At 41.6% G+C, this 17,578-nt stretch overlaps 1 protein-coding gene across 3 annotated transcripts in view; it reads right to left on the reverse strand.

The window, feature by feature from the left end:
- Positions 1 to 621: 621 nt before the first annotated feature.
- Positions 622 to 17,578, reverse strand: part of vap (RAS p21 protein activator vap) — a 47,072-nt gene continuing 30,115 nt past the window's right edge. For 2 of the 3 annotated variants that reach the window (XM_076177968.1, XM_076177966.1), the window contains exons 16-19: positions 14,661 to 14,815; positions 6,048 to 6,214; positions 2,604 to 2,729; positions 622 to 2,450 (exon numbers count right to left, since the gene is read on the reverse strand). In XM_076177968.1, coding sequence (XP_076034083.1) covers positions 2,370 to 2,450; positions 2,604 to 2,729; positions 6,048 to 6,214; positions 14,661 to 14,815 — 529 coding nt within the window. In that variant the 3' untranslated portion in view covers positions 622 to 2,369. The remainder of the gene's footprint in view (positions 2,451 to 2,603; positions 2,730 to 6,047; positions 6,215 to 14,660; positions 14,816 to 17,578) is intronic. The other variant, XM_076177967.1, reaches the window with a different exon arrangement.

A 17,578-nucleotide genomic window follows, 5' to 3' on the forward strand; every position in this document is an offset into this window, starting at 1 on the left:
CATACCATGAAAAGTAGATGTGATTGTTCAAGTTGTTTGAAGAAAATTGTGCTAAATTACATTTGTTAATAGTGATAACAGACTGATTGCAATAGAAGGATTAGTATAAACAAGAAGGGTAGTAGTTGCAGTAGCAAAATATATAACAACGGTAATAGTCATTCAAGTACCCTAATATGGTAGTGGAACTACTACTAGTAATGGTCCTGTGGAAGTCCAGCAGTAACAGTGGTCTTCAAATTCTTTGTGGTAGCAAATGTCCCCTGGTTGTTGGTGGCTGGTTTGGTTGGTTGGTTGGTTGCCAAAGGCAGTGTTACAGCATAAGAGGACACAAGAGGTACAAACATTCTTTTAGCAAGAAACTCAAGTTATTTATCATCAAACAAAAAAAGGAAAAAGTTTAAGGAAAACTATCAAGAGTATTAGTGTTAGTGGCAACAATATTAGTAGTAGTTTTAAGTAGTTGTAATAGTAGTAATAGCAGTAACAGTAGTAGTGGTAGAAGTAGCAGTAATAGTTGTAGTAGTAGTAGTAGTAGTAACAATAGTTGCTGTAGTAGCAGGGCAGCAACACAAGCCATAATAACAATAATCATAATAGTGATGATAATAATAATCATAATAATAGCAACAGTAACAGTATAGTATTAGTTGTGGAAACAGCATTACACAAATCTGCCCAACAAGGACTACAGAAGAAATTGATTGATCCCCTACTACTACACACATCAATGTTTCAAAATGAAGGAACTTGCGAGGAGGCTGACACACTGTAAATTGAGGTTATAAAAAAATCCTTCTATTTACATAAACACATAAACTACCACTATGCTACACAATGCACTGCATCTGCTTCTTTAACACCTCACTTTCCATTTTCATTTCCATTCACAAAATTGCTTATAAGGTGTGGAGGACTAGATGTATGGATATCAAATTGAAAATGTCAGAACAAAAATCACTGCAAATGACCTGTATTGCTTTAAGTAATTATGTTGCAGGTTTTCATGCAGTAAAGAGCTACAGGGTAAGTAATTTGGCTATCAGAGGCCACCTGAGATATTTTATCATGGCCGAGCACCATCACCCCATAGGACAAGGATCAGGAGGTCAATCATGCACCATTAAGTTTGTGCCACCTACACCAGCTCTCACAGTACTTTTCACTATAACTTGCAATAACAAACAACAACAACAGCTGAAATAGTGCAGACTAGTGTTTCTCTTCCAGCCACTGCCCTCCCTCCAGTCTAGAAGGACACCAGACAGGCATTCTGATTCAGCACAAAGGTTGGGCAGGGTAGGGGTGGGTGGCTGGGCTGGGCAGGGGCTCTGCCACCGCCTTGACCCACCCTAGTACAAAGTCCAACGAACTCCCACTTTAGGATCAATCAATGTTCAAACCTACTCCAACAGCAGACGACAGTCCATTACTTTCTCATATTAGTATATCAACCAAATTTATCATCCATTTTGCACACTTAGGTTCCTGCTTTTTAGAAAGCAATTTCCTTGTCACTTCCACATTCATATCCATTTCCTAAGTCCTTTTTCTACTGCAGATATTTTCCAAAAACCTTCTCCTTTGTTACACAAATCCTGTGGCACTTTAAACACGAGCCATCCATAAGTCTGAAAGCCCAACTAGGAAAAGTAGTTTGGAAATGGCACAATGGGACCAGATGAGTATTCCACATACAGATGTCAGTCGAGGCCAATCCTCTCCTTTTGGCACAGCAGCAGCAGCAGCATTATCCACCTTAGTCAGTCTTTACAGATGCACAAATTTCACTGTGATTTCTTCACCCACTTCTTCTTCTTCTTCTTCTCCTCAGCCAGTTATCCTCCTGACCTCCTCCTCCTTGCCACCTAGTCACTGTCCAACACACACATGGCACCAAGACATCTCTACTAACAAATCTGTGTATCTCGGCAATGGCAATGTTACCCACTCTTCAAGTAAAAATAACCTGTGATTAGACACACACATACATTCTTAGAAAAATCATTAGTACCCATTAGTATTACTGTCCACTAACATGGTCAAAAGGCATTAATGAGCACATACTGCACACAGTGAGCCAGTCACATTCACCATTATCAAATTTGCTCAGCTTATAAAACAAAGACACCACATGTGTTACTATCTTAATCCCAAAATGTGACCATTCTGGCTGGGCCTGGATTTGAGTTTTCTTTTTATTTTGTTACACCACAATTTGATGTGAAGAGGTGTCTGTTATTGTCTGCCAACAGATTGCACGTGCTGCTGCGACTGTCTTTGATTTGCAGAGCAGTGTTGACTCAGCTGTGTACATGCAGGCTTCATCAATCTATATCATCACCATCAACTATGGAAGCTATGGGTCATCACCTCATCATCTCTTGATATTTTTCCTTGTGCTTTTTTAACATTTCCGTAACAGTTACCAACTTCTTCAAAGTAGGCTGCTTGAATAGGAGAAAGAAGGAATTTATTAGCTACTGTTTGCAGATGTCAATTCACATTATATACATACCCTTGATATGTCATGAAAGTTATACAAGTGTTGCTTATATAAAGCTACTCCCAACCTATGAAATGCACACGTTCCTCTGTATTACCTGACTTTTAGCCTTGGCAGTGAGGTCTGACATATGTGTGACACAAATGTGATGAAGCTGAGCAAGGTCCCTGGAGGGGTCACTCTTTATACGTACTTCATCTATTTCTGGCCGCTCTGCCACATTCTACAACAAACAAAATCATCCTTTAGTCAAAAGTACAGGTAGATAAAATACCACCAAAAAAATTAATTTGATAAAATGGATTTGTATTTCTAGAAATAATAGTTAATCTCTACTCAATGAGTCCTCATTATAAGAACTTGAAAGTTGGCAACAGTGACTACCCGACATCAAAGGTCTACAAAATTATTCCTGAGTCCAGTATGGATACTTTGTGCTTGAACACTGGGTTACATCCCAATAACAATAATATACATACATACATATACCAAATGCTTTTTTCCCCTTACAAGGGAGGTAGCCAAAAAGAAATAGGCATAAAAACCATTCCCACCCATTCCATCGCTAAATACACTCCACTCTCCTCCACCCTCTAATCTTGGCACATCCTGGATGACGGGTCATCCCTGCATCTTGTCCACTGCCCTGGGTCAGAAGCAGTGATTCAAGACACAGCACATCCATAGCAAGGCCACTTCACTAAATTGGTGACCCCCCCCTCTCTGTCCCCTCATGCAGAAAGGGAGAAGACAGGGAGAAATCCCTTTGGGCTGCGTCAAATTTTTCTCATATATACTACCTCACCCCCCATTCATTCCACATCATGCATCACAACATCATCTGTATACAACCATTTTCCATTCACCCCTGTCTTCTGTCCTCTCCCATCTTTCCTCAACAGACATTCCCCTCTTCCCCAAAGCCCCTTTCACCCCATCCATCCATCTCATCCTAGGTTGCCCCCTCATGTTCACCCCCTCCACATCTGCCTTCCATACCTCTTTTACTAGTCTTTCTTCACTCATTCTTTCCACGTGTCCAAACCATCCCAATACTCTTTTATCCACCCTATCTCGCAACTCCCTTATCACTCCCGTTCTCCTCCTCACCTCATTTCTCACTCTATCCAGCCTAGTAACCCCTATCATATTTCTCAGACACCTCATCTCAAACACATTCAAACTCCTCTCTTCCTCTCTTATGTTCCATGTTTCTGCCCCATACAGTGCTGTTGGCACAATCACTCCATACAATCTCCTCTTAGCATCTATTCCCAAATGTCTATTTCTACATACATACATACATACATATACCAAGGCTTTTTCCCCCTTTCAAGGGAGGTAGCCAAAAAGGGAAAGGCATAAAAACACTCCCACCCATTTCATCCCTAAATGTCTATTTCTAATTACACTTTTTAATCCACCAAGGCATTTACTTGCAATTTTCAATCTATATTCTACCTCCACCTCCACTCCTCCCTTTCCTGCCACATTCACACCCAAGTATCTAAAACTATCCACTTCCTCCAGTCTCTCTCCCTTAATGCTCACTTCCAGTCTGCTGCCACTTTCACCCCTTGCACATCTCATCACCTTACTTTTACCCACATTTATCTTCAACTTTCTTCTTTCACATACTCTCCCAAACTCTGTCACTAACCTCCTCAATCCCTCCTCTGATCCTGCTACAAGAGCAGTGTTGTCTGCAAACAACAGCTGGCTCACCTCCCATATACTAAGGGCTTTTCCTCCCTAACAAGGGAGGAAGCCAAAGTCAAAGGCATAAATCCACTCCCATCCATTCTATCTCCACATACTCTACTCCCATTCACCATCCATCCCTCCCTCCCTCTTCTCTTGGCTCCTCCTGGTTGATGGGTCATCCCTGCATCTTGCCCACTGGCCTGGGTCAGAAGCAATGTAGCAAGACAGCACATCCACAGCAAGGCTGCTTCATTTAATCTGCAACCCCCCCCCCCCCACCTGCCCTTTTATGCACTAAGAGAAATGGGGAGAAATCCCTTCAGGTTGCATTAAGATATTATTCACACATACTCCCTCACCACCCACCCATTCCTTTCCATGCATCACAGCATCATCCATACATAAAATTTCTCCACTCACCCTTATCTTCTGTCTTCTCCCTTCTTTCCTCAACAGACATTCCCCTCTTTCCTAATGCCACCCCTTTTACCCCATCCATCCATCTCATCCTTGGTTGCCCCCTCATGCTCACTCCCCCCACCTCTTTTACTAATCTTTCTTCACTCATTCTTTCCATATGTCCAAACCATCCCAATACTATTTCATTAACCCTATGATAATAATTAGTGATAATAATAACAATAATAATTATTATGTACCAAGGGCTTCTTCCCCATTATTAGGGAGGTTGCCAAGTCATAAGAACCCATCTACTCCCACCCATCCCACTCCTATCTACCACCCTTGTTTCCCTCCTATCTTAGCTCCTCCTGCCTCCTGCCCACTGTCCAGGTCAGAAGCAATGGAGCAAGACACCACATCCACACAGGCTGAGTGTTGCGACCACAAATCTATGATCAGTCCTAAAGAATTCAGCACTTTGATAAACCCTGCAGTTCTGTACAATCTTCCAATGAGTAATATGAGTTCAATCTCCTTTGCCAATCCTCCAACATTGCTATACCAAATCCATTGGTTAGGCTCTCATCCCTGGAATCAGGAACCAGCAATCCTCAGCCTTCTAGACTTTGCAAAGTTCAGAAGGAAAGAACTGTTGATGTGCCTGGTTCCAGGACCATGGGAGACCAATACATACTTCATAGCCAGCTCTGTTGGTGCCAGTAGCCACATTTAAGTTCCCCAAAACAATAAATGTGTCTTGTAGTGGGCACTGGTCAACTATAGGTTCAAGCTTGACAGAGAACATCTCCTTCTCTTCATGGTTATATAACTCAGTAGGAGCATATACTGCAATAAACATGATTAAGCCCAAGGTGTGCTTCAGCATCACCAGCACCATACACTCACCAACTAGAGTAACCTTTACAATGGTGTGCTTTAGTCGGCTAGATATACCTACAGCTACTCCCATGGGTTTGGCCTGACCAGAAGTAGCTGTAACCCTCACTACTGATCTTGCCATTGCCTGGCCTTCTCACCTCTGAGAGAGCCACTACATCTATGCTTCCTGAGCTCCACCAATAAAAAAGGTAGTCAGTTGTCCTGGGAGAGATAAAAAATATTCTGGGTGCCCACACAGACAGCCTGCACAAGATTCACCCTAGGCCTGGTTCGATGTGTCTGTGCCTCATTTGCAACACTCCACCCCACACAGCAGGTTTGGTTATTTTGACAGGGACCGGATATAAGCCCATCCCCACCATGTGTTTCCAAATGAAGATGAGTGTTGAGCTTTGATGATGGGAAGAATGAATATGATTCTCTTTGTTGTCCATCTTGCAGGACCACCATTTGCAAATACTTGTCACTGGTTCCATAACCCCTAGAACCAGCTGCATGATAATTTTCATTTACAAATGAAAACTAAACAACTTACTGATACAGAATCTAAGAAGCTTATCATTCGCTCTTTGTTTTTAAGGATAAATGGATTGACCACTTCCATATATGGCTCCTTGCCACCAAACTCTACAAGATTGGCCAGGTTCTGAAGGCACTTGGCGATCATGATGAGGGAACGGGATGCCATGGGTGGGGGAGGTTCTGGAAAAGAAAGAAAATGTAAAAAATTAAAGAATACCATCTGAAATGGCTTAGTAAATACAAATCTGTCTATCTAAATACAAAAAGAATTTTTCTACCTTAGAAGGAAGGTGGCCAGCTAAAGCATACACCCATCTTCTACCCATCCCAAACCAATCCAATACTCACTTATTTTCCCCTTTTATCTTACCTTCTTGTAGATAAATACATGACAGGGGGAGATTACAACCCTTCTCCAACAAAGCAAAAGAAACTACACAAACACTTCATCGTCATCATAATTGAATTGTTGGGGACTGGAGATAGTTATAGTGGAGAAAAGTAGGAAATGTGCTAGTTATTGTTGTTGTTTGTGGGTGACACTGCACTTGTGGCAGAATCAGAGGAGGGATTAAGGCAGTTAGTGATGGAGTTTAGGAAGGTATGCAATAGAAGAAAATTGAAGGTAAGTATAGGTAAAATTAGGTGATGAAATGTACAAGGGGAAAGGATGGCTGAGTTGAAAGTAAGTCTTAACGGAGAGAGGCTCGAAGATGTGGATACTTTTAAGTATTTGGGGTCATATGTGGGAGGAAATGGAAGAATGGAGGTGGAGGTGAACTGTAGATTGAGAGAAGCAAGTAGATATCTTGGAAGATTGAAAAGTGTCATGAGAAATAGGCATCTGGGGATTAATGCAAAGAGAAGATTATGTGATTGTGCCTACAACACTGTAATGGGTGGAAACTTGGAATTTAAGATAGGCAGAAAGATATTTAAATGTGTTTGAGATGAAGTGTCTGAGAAACATGGTAGGGGTTACAGGGTTGAATATAGTGAAAACTGGGGAAATGAGGAGAGTTAGGGTAGAAAGGGAGCTGGCAAATTGGGCTCATCATCATCAATCTGGGGCATTATGCCAGGGGGTGTGTTGCTTCACTCACATGCCAACACCAATCTCTAGTCTCACCACACGATCTCCCATGCACCCACCCTTCCCATTCCAAACAACTCTCGACAAGTTTAATCAAATTGCCTCAGCCATGAATTCTGTGGGCGTCCCCTTGTCTCTTTCATAGAGAGTTCTCTCTTCTAGAGACAGCCCTGTGAGTAGGATCAACATTAGGGAAACATGCCACATGCCTATATAGTTGAAGCCGATGTTCAAGAATTATGCTGGTAACTGGCCTAGATTGGGTCTTACAGTACAGTCCATGGTTTGATACAAAGTCATTTCAATGATACCCTACGATTCTCTGAAAGCACTTAGTACCAAAGATATCAAGACACCTCTTGAAGTCAGCATTCAATGGCAATGTCTCAAAGCCATACAACAGGACAAGATGCACAAGTGATTTGAAGATCTGAATCTTATTTCTCCAGCATAAATAACACCATATGCTCTGGTTGAGCAACTCCATAACAACATGGGCTATGGCAATCTTTTTAAGTACTTCTTGATATAACCAACCACTGTTATGCACTATACTACCAAGGTAAGTAAAGTTTTCCAAGACATCAATGTCCTCACCAAATGGATGAACAGACTGATCTGTCATACAATAAATCCCCAAACTCCTGGACCTTGGTCTTGATCCAGGAGACCTCAAGTCCAAGCAATCGTGCCTCCTTGTGCAGTGACTCAAGGGCTGCAACGACCTCTGATGACTCCACAAGAAGGATAGCATCATCAGAGAAACAAGGTCAGTGACCTTGGTGTTGCCAATAGATGCTCCAAAATGATGTTGATCAACAACCCAATACCCAGTCCATGCAGGTGTTGAAAAGTGTTGGGGTGATGACACACCTGTTTCACTCTTGAATTAATAGGGTAGAAGCTAAACACATCTCTCCATACTTTACAGCATTCTCTGTCCCAGAGTATAAGCAGATATCAAGTCAATAATCTTTGCAGGAATCCTACGGATCTGCTGAAGAGTCCAGAGCACTCCACAATGCACCTAGTCAAACATCTTAAGATTATCATAGGATACACAAAAAACCTGTTGAAACTTGCATTGGCACTCCATAAAAACATGAAGTGCTAGGATCCAATCATTTGTTGACTTACTTGGAATGAACCCAGACTGTTCAGGCCTCTGAAACTTTAGCACATGTGAATGAGCCTGTATCAGCTATATATGGGTAAGCATCTTATCTGGCACACTGAGTAGTGTAATGCCACACTAGTTGTTGCAGTCCTGCTGGTCCCCTTTCCCCTTGCAGATAGGGATGACCACATCCTTTTTCAGTCAGAGGGAATGTTACTGGACTGCCAGAGAGCACAGTACCACATGCAACCTGCAGATCATGGCCTCACCACCAGCTTTCAGCAACTGCAATGATGTTGCAGATGCCAGCTACCTTTCCACCCTTCAACTTACTTAGCCTCTTTGACCTCTGTCAGAGAGGGCTGAGATTCGTCTATCAGTGGATCAGGAACTGGCACCTGAACACCATCAAAGGGAACCTGTCTGCTTTGAAGGTCACCCATGAGCAACTGTTCAAAGTACTTGGCAAAGGAGCTTCACCCCTCCACATTTGACACTGGCTCGCCATCAGCTGTTTGTATTGTGATCACCTGGGTCACAGATTTAGAGTGGATTTTTTTCATGGCTCAGTAAGCAGGCCTAAGGTCATTTGCATTAAAATGGCCCTCAACATCTCCAGAAATTCGCATGGCATACCTCTCCTTATCCACTCTCATGAGAGCTCTAGTATGCCATTTCTGAGTCCTGTATTGATCTAGGTCTCATTCTGGCAGCACAGCCCAACTCTATACTCTCCAGCATCTCCCATAATGCCACACCCCTCCTTAACCTTGGGTGTTCTCCAATGTACTTCATGACAGCTTTCAGTGTTTCACATTAAAAAGTGTCCCAGTTTTTCAGGATCTTCTAGAGAGCCAAGTTCTTCAAACTGTGTATTCCTAGGCACATACATCATCCCTGAGTTTTTCCAGATGAAACCCAAATAGGTTACATCTCGGGATTCTCTTCAATTAGATACGTAGCCTGAGTGTTGTGACCACAAGTCTACAATTGGTCCCAAAGAATTCGGCACTTTGATTAACCCTGCAGTTCTGTAGGATCTTCCCATGGGTGCTTACAAGTGATTGATCTCCTTTGCCAATCCTCAGGCATTATTATACCATGTCCATCAGTATGGCTCTCATCTTTGGAACCAGGAACCCAGAAATCATGATTCTTTTGGACTTTGCAAAGTTCAGAAGGAGAGTTCTGTCACTGGTTCCAGAACCATGGGAACCAATACACATACTATAGATTCAAGCTTGGCATAGAACATCTTTCTCTTCAAGTTTATATGCCTCAACAGGAGCATATACTGCAATAAGATTGATGAAGCCCAAGGTGTGCTTCAGCTTCACCAGTATTATATGCTCATCAACCTAAATAACTTTTACAATGACATGCTGTAGTTGACTAGATATGCCTACAGCTACTCCCATGTGGTGGGACCCATCGGTTCAGCCTGACCAGAGGTAGGTGTAAACCTCACTACAGATCTCACCAATGCCTCTGAGAGAGCCACTATATCCAATCTAAGCTTCCTGAGTTCTGCCGATAAAAAGTATAGTTGGTTGTCCTGGGAGAAAGAATTTTTCAGGTGCCCAGAGGCTACAGGAGGTTCACTCTAGGCCTGGCTTGATATGTTTGTGCCTCATATGCAACACCCAACACCTCGTACAGTGAGTTTGGTGATTTTGAAGGGAACAGGTTTGAAGCCTGTGCCCACCATGTGTCTAGTATGGTTGCCATGAACATAAACCTGTGATTCGCCCTTCCATGCCCCCACCCACCATTGAGACCAGGATTTGGGTATACATTTTAACCCAGAAGTCCTAGGGATCATGGGAAAGTATACGCACCCACCACCTTGACACTAGGGGATGACAGCCATGGACCATGTGGAGTCAGCCCAGGCAGTAGCTGCTTGACTAAAGGCATGCCTGACCCACAGATTCAAGCCCAGCCTATTTGACTCTGAGCCATGAGGCACTACCTGTCCTGGCCTGAACAGAGGACCAATGAGGCATGTTGCTAGTCCCAGGGGGGCACCTCAGTGCAACCACAGCACTGGGACATCACTCAGCCTCCAGGACTCCAGTCTCCAGGCCCTGCAGGTATGCCATGCACAGCAAAGATTAGCAAAAGAGGTGTGGAAAGCAGAGGTGGATGGAGTAAACTTGAGGGGACGACCAAGGACGGGATGGATGGATAAGGTAAAAGGGACTTTAAGCAACAGGAGAATTTCTGTTCAGCAAGGAAAAGAGAAGGCAGAGGATAGGGGTGAGTAAAGGATGGTTGTGTATGGATATTTTGACACATCCCATAGGGATTTCTCCGTCTTCTCTATTTTCTGCATAAGGGGATGGAGAGGGGAGGGGGATAACTGAAAGTAAAGTGGCCCTACTGTGGACGTGCTGTGCCTTACTACATTGCTTCTGACATGGGCAGTGGGCAGGAGACAGGGATGACCCTTCATCCACGAGGAGCTAAGATAAGACGGAAACAAGGGGGGTGGATGGGAGTGGGTAACCTCCCATTTAAGGGGAAAGAAGTTCTTGGTGTATAAGTAGACATATAGACACTGAAATATTCACAACCCAAAAACAAATAAAGAAAAGATCTTACAAAATCACATTATATACTGCCTACCACATCAAAATCCACCAACCCCCCTAACTCCAACAACATCCGTCAACTCCAATTCTCATCTCATGAACAAACCATATATTGGCAGGTGACATGAATGCACACCAGCCAATTACCTAGTTTAGATAAACACAAACAGCAGACCAGAACAGAGACAAAATTCAAGAGCAACTCCCCAACTTTCAACATATTAAATTCCAGCATTAACCCTACCCAACAACCTCCTCAGCATGACTTAATAAGCAGTTTCCCAGTGTAAAAATGTGCTCACCTTCCCTCCAAATACAAAGAACATGATAAACTATACATGACCTATGTATCTATATACCACAGGCTTCTTCCCCCTTATAAAGGAGGCAGCCATTCTCATCCATTCCACTCCCATTAACCACCATTGTTTCCCTCTTATCTTAGTTCCTCGTGGATAAAGGGTCATCCCTGTCTCTTGGACATTGCCTGGGTCAGAGGCAATGCAGCATAACATAGCACATCCACAGCATGGCCACTTCATTTACACAGTGACCCTCATTCCTCATCCCCTGAAGTGGAAAACAGAGAACATACATACATACATACATATACCAATGGCTTTTTCCACCTTACAAGGGAGGTAGCCAAAGTCAAAGGCATAAATCCATTCCCACCCATTTCATCCCCATATACTCTAATCCCATTCACTACCCCTCCCTCCCTCTTTTCTTGGCTCCTCCTGAATGATGGGTCATCCCTGCATCTTGCCCACTGCCCTGGGTCAGAAGCGATGTACCAAGACACAGCACACCCACAGCAAGGCCGCTTCATTAAATTGGCAACCACCCTCTCTTTCCCCTCATGCAGAAAAAGAGAAGACTGAGTGAAATCCCTTCAGGCTGCGTCAAAATATCATTCACACATACTCCCTCAGGCCCCAATCCCCCACCCACACCATTTCATGCAGCATAGCATCATTCATACACAACCATTCTCCACTCACCCCTATCTTCTGTCTTCTCCCTTCCTTCCTCATTCTTTCCTCAATGGGGGAAATTTCCCTTTGGGTTGCATCAAAATGTCATCCATACACAACTATTCTGCACTCCCCTGTCTTACTCATCCTCTTGCTTAAAGTCCCTTTCACCCCATCCATCCATCTCATCCTCAGTTGTCCTTTCAAGGTCACTCCATCCACCTCTGTTTTCCACATTCTTTTTGCCAATATTTCTTCATTCACTTTTCACATGCCCAAATCATCCCAATAATCTTTCAACAACTCTATCTGCCAGCTCCCTTTCCACCCCTACTCTCCTCCTCACTTCCTTATTTCCCATTCTATCTAACCTTGTGACCACTACCAAACTTCTCACACTTCATCTCAAACACATTTGAACTTCTTTCTACCCCTCTTAAATTCCAATTCTCTGCCCCATATAGTGTCATTAGGCATAATCACCCCTTCATATACGCTTCTCTTAGCATTCATTCCCAACAGCCTATTTCTCATGACACTTTTCAATCCATATGTAAGTGGCAGTTGCTGACAAGTCTATCCAAAGAAACATCACATGAGGACAGAACCTTTATTAGTCCATTTCAATTGATAAAGACATTGGGAGTTCTGGATATCCATGTTCTTAAAGGAGAGAGTGGAGGAATATCAATTAATTTTTGGTGGAAAGGAAGCTGAGAGTGGAGGATAGGTGGAGAAAAAGGAAAAAGGTAGATAGTATAGAGGTCGTCCTTTGAGTAAGCAATGTAAATGAGAAGGAATACCTGAAGAAGCTGAGAGAAGTGGAAGGTGGTGAAGAATAGAGTAGATGTGGGAGTAGAAGAGGAATGGGTTTGTTTCAAGAAGGAAGTGACATGGTGTGCAAAGATGGTACATGGAATGAGGAGGATGGAGGGAATAAAAGGAGGGGTAGTGAGTGGTGGGATGATGAAGAGAAGATAATAGCAGAAGAGAAGAAGCAATCATATAGGGACAGGGATACACAACCTACCCACCATAAACTACAAAAAAGCAAATTGGCAAGAACACAGAGGAAATTGAAAACAACTTGGAGACCTTTGCTGCATATCAATTCCTATCCATACACAGAGCAGTCAAAGAGAGAGCTATGAAACATTCAATAGGCCAGTAAGATATATATTCCAAAACGCTACTACTTAAACATCTTCAACAACCTACCACCTGTTCCCCAAAACACATCCTTACAAAAACACACACACATGCAGATCACAAAACAAACATTCCAAGACCAACCATCAGGCTCTATTCTTCACCTGACTCCCCCAGGGTTGCCCTTCTCAGAAATCCTTACAAATAAAATCCACACTGGCATGACTGTTCATGTCATCCCCCAATATTGAAACAGTATCAATATAGAATAGGTCTAGCCACAGATTCAAACTGCCATGACTGCAATCACTACACAGAGGACACAGACCACTTAATCCTACACTGTTCTGATCTCAAGCTCCCTAGACAACAACACAGTTCTTTTTTGAGGGACCTGAGGGCCAGTCCAGTGACCACTGCTGGTTACCTCACAGCCATAGGTCCCCTGAAAGAAACCTGGGGCAATAGATTATATAAATAATTAAATTTGTCTTGACTTTCACATACATACATATACCAAAGGCTTTTTCCCCATTACAAGGGAGGTAGCAAAAAAAACAAAGGCATAAAAACCATCCCCACCCATTCCATCCCTAATACACTCTACTCCCCTCCACCCTCTACCCACCCTCTTATCCTGGCACCTCCTGGATGATGGGTCATCCCTGTATTTCACAAAGTAAAAAAACAGTCCTTGGGCACTCCCACAGATCTCTCCGGGAAGAAATTTTGGACTGTTGCCCGTGATGTATTAGTGTCGGACTGTTTCTACATCACCAGCTAAAACTGGTAGGAGGAGAGCAGTCAACAGCGTCTGCTTTCCACATATGAAAAAGTGTACAAGATACAGCTAAAGTTGATGGAGGGAGAGAGAGAGAGAGAGAGAGAGAGAGAGAGAGAGAGAGAGAGAGAGAGAGAGACAGAGAGAGAGAGAGAGAGAGAGAGACAGAGAGATATATATATATATATATGTAGGGCCTAGTCTGGAGACAGACTGAGACATGCCTCCTGATGGAGGTGAGGGGGTTGAAAAATTAAGAAGATGGACAACTTTGCTGTCCATCTTGCAGGATCACCACATGCAGGTAGGTACCTGTCACTGGTCCCAGGATTGACTGACAGATTAACACCAACAACCTGCTCACAAACCTCACCAGCTGAGACTTGATAACCCTCCCTTCTTCTCTGATGTTAATGTGGCAGCAGATGATACTCAGTGAGCACCAATTTGGATGTAGTACTTTCCTTTGGCTAATTAATGGGAATGTATTGTATGTTTTTAATATCTTTTATTTTACAATAAATTTAATTTTTCATTATTTTTTTTTTAATATTTATCATTACCAGCATCATTTATGCAATATAAACCATCTACTTGTGTATTGATAATTTCAGAATTCTAATCCTTGTGGGGGTGTTTGGTCCCAAACCCCCATAAGTATCAAGTGTTTACTGTATGGTGTGCTAGGAAGGAACAAATGTGGAAAGAAAATGTTGGAGTTACATATTGAAAACAGAACTGATAGCAAATACATCTCATAACAATTGAAAGAAAATGTCCAGACATTATATAAACATAGCTATCCATGAGATGGAACCTGCTGAAATGTCAAGTCACTCATCACAGCTTCAAAAGGGTTGTAGAAACCTATGTATATCCTAAAAAACATAAAACTACAAACTTGTAAGGACTTACCTTGTAATAGGTTAAACTGTCTTGGGTTAAGGATTGCCGGGCACAGAAGGCGAAGGAAGATGAAGCCCGAAACCACCCTGGTTTTAACTAAACGGTCCTGAGGCCACTTTTTCAAAACTTTTCTTTGCAAGCAGCCACAAATATAACGAAGGGGCCTGAAAAGAAGATCAGATGGAATCCTCTGTAGAATGATTTCATTATCAACGGTACCACAGAAAAGTTAGATTATCTACCTCAAACAGAAGAACACCTTTGTGGAACAATGTTACTATTAACAAAAACAATTTATGAGAATCCAGTTATTCACCTTTGCAAAACAAATTTACATGTTTATGGGCAAAGGCAGACAAGGAAGTAGACAGACCAACACAATGAATTTTAGACATGCATGGAAAGAAAAACTGAGGAGGGCAGTGAATAGTATATGTATGAATGGAAACTTTCTTGCAACTCTTCAAGGAGCAAGGGGCTCCAATGGATGAGTCCCATCACAGATCACTGGTCAAGCAGAAGTTGAAAGACCTTAAGATTGAGCTCCTCGTGACTGCCCTGGATAAGCCTGATGTGTTGCCTGTGACACAAAGCTTCCTGCCCACCACCAATATATATATATATATATATATATATATATATATATATATATATACACATATATATATATATATGTATGTATATATATATGTATGTATGTATATATATGTATGTATGTATGTATGTATGTGTATATATATATATATATATATATATATATATACATATATATATATATATATATATATATATATACATATACATATATATATTGGCCGTGCTGTGGATGTGCTGTGCCTTGCGACACCGCCTCTGACCCAAGGCAGTGGACAAGGTGCATGGATGATCCATCATCCAGGAGGTGCTAAGATGGGAGGGAGGGTGGAGGGGAGTGTATTTAGGGATGGAATGGGTGGGAATGTTTTTATGCCTTTTTCTTTTTGTCTACCTCCCTTGTAAGGGGGAAAAAGCCTTGGTATATGTATCTATGTACATACATACATATACACAAGGCTTCCCCTTACAAGGGATGCATGTATAAGAATTACACAAAAGCGCTTGGGAATTACTGTTTTCTTCCGATTTCCTTAGTGGTTACCAGCAAAATTTGTGGATCACGTGTTGTTTTTAGTGATCTTTCTGCACATATATATATATATATATATATATACATATATATATATATTTATGTATATATATGTATATATTATATATATATACATATATATACATCCAAATATATATATATATTAATATATATATATATATATATATATATATATACATATATACATACATACACACATATATATTTATTCCCCATCTGGGGTATTGGCTCCATGATTTTGTGGGATTAAAAGCTCTTCAGTAGCATGCAGCTGATACTTTATGGTCTATATGGGGTGCCCCTATGGACCAGAACTACACATCATTTTGTCTGTGGTAGAGGAAATCTCTATTCATAGAGAAATGATGATCCTTTATTATACTGCGACTGTCCCTCTGTTTTGCTGTCCCCCCCACTTGTTACTTTCCTGTACCATTTCTCAGAATATTCATTTTCTTGATTCGCCAAACACTGTGGTGGGGGAAAAGAACATTGCCACCAAGGTTTTCCACATGTCATATAAGGCTACAAAAATGGGACTGGGATACTAGGCATCCATCTCCCTGTGGCCCCAAAGGGGAAATTCCTAAAAAAAAAAAAATAATAATAATAATAATAATAATAATAATAATAATAATTTAATAAATAAATAAAATACATAAATAAATAAAAAAAATAAAAATAAAATAAAGGCATGAGGATCTGGGAATTTTATGTGGTACAGATAAGAGCAAAAGGGAAGAGATAAGCAATATGTTTGTGAGAAGAAAAATGGATGTGTTGGTATTGAATAAAACTAAGATGAAAGGGAGGGGTGAGTTTGAGTTTGCAAGTGTAGTTAGGAGGATCTTAGGAGTGAAGTATGTTGGGGATGGAATAGGTGGGAGTGGTTTTTATACCTTTGTTTTTTGACTACCTCCCTTGTAAGGGGGAAAGAGCCTTTGGTATATGTATGTATGTAGTAGAGTTTGGGTTAGAGTAAAAAATGGAGAGTGAGTGGTTTGAGGTAAAGTTGGAACTTTGCCAAGGATGTGTTATATTGTCTTAGCTGTTCAATTTATATATGGCTGGGATGGTGTGAGAAGTAAATGCAAGAGTAATGGGTCGGGGATTGGAGATGGTTAAAGGAAATGGAGAATAGTGGGAGATAATCCAGCTGTTGTTTGGTGACGACACTGCACTTGTGGCAGGATCAGAGGAAGGATTGAGGAAGTTAGTGACAGAGTTTGGGAAGGTGTGTGAAAGAAGGAAGTTAAAGATACATGTATGTAAAAGTAAGGTGATGAGATGTACAAGGAGAGAAAGTGGCAGCAGACTGGAAGTGAGTATTAAGGGAGAGAGACTGGACGAAGTGGATAGTTTTAGGTACAGTGAGTCCTCCTTATACGGTAATTCTTTACCTGGTAAATTCACAGTTACAGTATTTGGTAATTACTATCCTTGATTCTATTTACAGTAAGAAAAATTCACAAATATGGTATCCACTAGATATTTTGAAGAGGAAAGAGCAGGGAGAAGGTACGTCTGCCATATTCTATCATTATATGTTATAATGGGTTCGGTATACGGTAAATTCAATTTACGGTAAGGTTTTCAGGAACGCATATGTACCATATAAAGAGGACTTACTGTACTTGGGTGTGAATGTGGTGGGAAAGGGAGGAGTGGAGGTGGAGGTAAAATGTTGACAGAAAAAAAAGCAAGTAAATGCCTTGGGGGATTAAAAAGTGTAATGAGAAATAAACATTTGGAAATGGATGTTAAGAAGAGATTGTATAAA

Source organism: Oratosquilla oratoria, chromosome 41 (assembly GCF_046742065.1).
Source record: "Oratosquilla oratoria isolate Oo_2021 chromosome 41, ASM4674206v1, whole genome shotgun sequence".
Taxonomy (NCBI): Eukaryota; Metazoa; Arthropoda; class Malacostraca; order Stomatopoda; family Squillidae; genus Oratosquilla; species Oratosquilla oratoria.